The sequence below is a fragment of the Odocoileus virginianus genome, chromosome 3 (genome assembly GCF_023699985.2).
Source record: "Odocoileus virginianus isolate 20LAN1187 ecotype Illinois chromosome 3, Ovbor_1.2, whole genome shotgun sequence".
In the NCBI taxonomy this organism is placed as follows: Eukaryota; Metazoa; Chordata; class Mammalia; order Artiodactyla; family Cervidae; genus Odocoileus; species Odocoileus virginianus.
This window is the reverse complement of record NC_069676.1, coordinates 36614604-36618857: the sequence shown is the minus strand read 5'-3', so window position 1 is coordinate 36618857 and position 4254 is coordinate 36614604. Positions and strand designations below refer to the sequence as shown.

The 4254-nt window shown below is 34.1% G+C and overlaps 1 protein-coding gene across 1 annotated transcript; it reads right to left on the bottom strand.

The window, feature by feature from the left end:
• Positions 1-1007: 1007 nt before the first annotated feature.
• On the bottom strand, positions 1008-2000 carry LOC110142624 (olfactory receptor 7A17-like). The gene has a single exon (XM_020901885.2). It carries the CDS (start codon positions 1974-1976, stop codon positions 1008-1010), a length of 969 nt encoding a protein of 322 aa, XP_020757544.2. The 5' UTR covers positions 1977-2000.
• Between the last annotated feature and the right edge of the window lie 2254 nt (positions 2001-4254).

The following is a 4254-nucleotide window of genomic DNA, read 5'->3' as shown; positions in this document are numbered from 1 at the left end:
CGTCTCCCTTTATATAAGTTAATATTTGCTTTATCCTTTAGTTTCTATTATCTTAGGTACATATATACTAGCAAATATATATATATATATATATATATATATATTAGTATATACTCTTGTTGTGTTGATTCCTTTCACATTATATAATACCCTTCTTTGTCTCATATAATAAAAGATAAATTTGTTTTGAAGCCTATTTTGTTAGATATGGATACTGAAACCCCTCTTTCTTATAATGTTCATATGCATAAAATATATTTTTGCAGTCCCTTACATTTATTCTTTGTGAAAAATTCAGCTCATATATGAAGCATGTATGTGTGGGCTCAGTCACATCTAACTGTTTGCAACCCCATGAACTTTTTAGCCCACCAGGCTCTTTTGTCCATGACTTTTTCTGAAAAGAATCCTGGAGCGGGTTCCATTTCCTTTTCCAGTTGATTTTCCCAACCCAGGGATCTAAGCCACATCTCTTACATTTCCTGCATTGGCAGGTGGATTCTTTACCTCTGCACCACTTGAGAAGCCCCAGCATTTATATGGGTTTTGTTTTCTTATCCTCTCAGCCACCCTATGTCTCCTTATTGAATTGTTTACTCCATTGGCAATTAAAGAAATTATTGATATATATGTAATTTAAAAAATTTTATTACTCATTTTTCAGTTTTTTGGATAATATGTGTCATTTGAGAAAAATTATTTTTAAGTAATCCATGTTTCACCAATTAATCAAAATTTCCAAGTCTTTCTTCTCTAAGGCTGGGAACAACTTTGTGAAAGTAGGAAAATACACAAATGAAAATGGAAAAATAGGGAAATGGACAAAAGAAATGAACAGAAAAAAAATTCATGAGAGAGGAAAACTTCAACAGGTGAGTATACAAATTGTCTAAAGTGTTGAAGTCAAAGAAATGGAAATTTTAAGAAATTAACAGAAGGAGCAAATTCAACATTCAGAATCTGATCAAAGAATAAGAATCCCTTGTTTTAAGGCTTTGAGTCCTTCTTCAAGGACACTTCTTCAGACTCAGAATGATTTTCCTTTTTTTAACTGCCATCTGGATGAACCCTTTCAGAGCCCTCTTTATGTCCTTATTTCTCAGACTATAGATGAAGGGGTTCAGCATGGGTGTGACCACAGTGTACATCACCGAGGCTGTTGCACTTGAATGTGAGCTGTGGGCACCAGTAGAACTAAGGTACACTCCTAGGCTTGAGCAATAATATAAGAAGACAACTAAAAGGTGAGATACACAGGTAGAAAACGCTTTATATTTCCCCTGAGGTGATGAGATTCCACGTATGGAGAACACTATCTTAGAGTAAGAGTAAAGAATACCAGCCAGGGGGCCACCACCCAACAGCACTGCTGTAAAATACATAATTATATCATTAAGGAAAGTGTCACAACAGGCAAGTTGTACAACCTGTTTGATTTCACAGAAAAAGTGGGGGATTTCCAAATCTGTACAGAAGGACAGCTGTAGCACCAGTAAGCTTTCTAATAAGGAAAGCAGGGCACTAATGAGCCAGCACACCAACACCAGCAGTCCACAGAGTCGGGGGTTCATGATGACTGTGTAGTGCAGGGGGTGGCAGATGGCTAAGAAGCGGTCATAGGCCATCACAGTCAGCAGAAAATCATCCAGTGCTGCAAAGAGTATGTAAAAATACATCTGGGTGATGCACCCTCCATAGGATATAGCTTTACTCTGGATCTGTATATTTATTAATATCTTTAGGACTGTTGTAGTAGTGAAACAGAGGTCAACAAAGGACAAGTTGGAGATGAAGAAGTACATGGGGGTGTGAAGACGGGAGTCTGAACTGACAGCCAGGATGATGAGCAGATTTCCAAACACAGTGATCAGATACATGGAGAGGAATATTCCAGATATGATTGACTGCAGTTCTGGTTCCACTGATAATCCCTGAAGAAGAAATTCTAAATTTTGTGTATCATTTCCTGGTACCATGTGCAGGTGTTGATGACTACGAATAAAAAAAATGCATATATGAATTTGCACAGATGGATATTATTCATTTGAAATGCTACAATGTATAAAGTAAGTATATGTATATGCATATAATATATATACATACATACATGTATTGTCTGAATCCTCATATTTAATGGATGTTCTGTGACATCTCTGACTAGGAATTCTATTAAAACGAGGGGAAATATATAGACTTGAGTGGGAAAAAATATCTAAAGTTCTCAGGTGATCCTGGATTATTATGTGGAGAAATGTTTCAGACTTTCTCCCAAGGAATCATGCATTAAACAATTTTAATGAGAAATATTTTCATGCATTTGAGGAACATATGGTGAGTACTGGCCATTTCCTAGGTTTAAGATGCTGAGAAACAGAAGCCAACAGATATAAGGACAGTGAAAATGTATAAGAAAATAAGTATCATATATTATGTGACATAGTGACATATGTGAAGAAAGAAAAACAAGTATAAAAACGATGAGGGTTTATTTATTAGTGAGAGTTCAGGAAGATCTAAATATGATGAAGACAAAATTACAAAGTTGATAACAGTTATTAATATATATGCATCTAAAATAGAGGAACTGACATGTATATCGCAGTTATTGAGACCTAATAGAGAAAAGTGACAGCAACACAATCATAGTAGAGGATTTTAACACCCTGCTGGCCACAATAGATCATTGAAACATAAACTTAACAGGAAACAATAGTCTTATATGAAGCATTGGATCTGAAGGACATGATAGATTTTGTACAGAACATTCCATCCAAATACACATTCTTCTCAGGTGCAAAGCTTGGAAACTTGGCTTCTCAAGAAGCTTCCAAGTCTACTCTTGGAAGCTTCTCAAGAGTAGACTATATGTTGGAAAACACTACAAATCTTAACATATTTAGACAACTGAAATTATATCAAGCATTTTCTGATCATGATGGTATGAGACTACAAATCAACTACAAGGAAAAGCTGGAAATATATATGCACATGAAAAAACATGCTACTTAACAGCATTTAGAATATTACAAATCAAACAAGTCATAATATTTATGCATACAAATAAAAATATGACATACTTATATCTTTTTAATAAAACAAAAGTAGTAATAAGAGGGAATGTTACAGTAATTCCTACCTACCTCAAGAAACAAGGAAGACCTAAACAATCAAACTTTACATCTAAAGGCAATAGAAGAAGAAGAACAAAGAGCCAAAAGTCAGTAAAAGAAAGAACATAATAAAAGTCAGAACAGAAATACATGAAATGAAAATGATTAAGATGATGGGGAAAAATCAATGATTTGGTTCAGTCAAGCTGGTTCTTTGGAAAGATAAACAAAGGCAGACAAAACTTGACTAGATTCATTAAGAGAAAAGAAAAAAAAAAGAGTATCTGATTAAAATCAGAAATAGGGACTTCCTTAGTGGTCCAGTGGTAGAGACTTTCCCTTCCTGTGCAGAGGGTACAGATTCAATGCTTGGTCATGGAACTAAGATCCCATATGCCTTGTGGCCAAAAAAACAAAACATAAAAACAGAAGCAATGTTGTAACAAATTCAATAAAAACTTTAAAAACAGTCCACATCAAAAAAAATCAGAAATAAAAGAACAGAAATAGCAATAAATATAATAGAAGTACAAAGGATTATGAGACTATTATGAACAGCTATAAGCCAACAAATTGGGCAAACTAGAAAAAATAAGATCTTAGACTCACACAACTATAGACTGAAGGTATATAAAGTTTGAGTAGACCAATTATTAGTACAGGTATTAAAGCAGTAATCAAATAGTTCCTTAAAATGAAGGGTTTAGGGTAACAATTTCAAGGGTGAATTCTACAAAACATTCCAAGATTTAATACTTATCTTCACCAAATTCTTCCCAAAAAATTAAAGGAGAGAAGACCATCCTTACTGATTTTATGAGGCCAAATTTACCCTTTTGCAAAACCAGACCATGAAAACAAAGAAAATGCAAAAATTATAGTCCACTATATCTGATAAATGTAGAGCCAAAAGTCTCAACAAAATGTTAGTAACTGAATACAACAATGCCTTAAAAGGATTACACACCATATCAAGTGAGGTTTGTTCCTGGGATGCAAGGACAGTGTAACATCTTAAAGGTAATCAACATGAAAAACCATGAAAAACTAATGAAGAACAAATATATGATCAACTCAACAGATGCAGAAAAGATGATGATGTTGAAAGAGTGTTCAAAAATTCAATACCCCTTTATGATAAAAA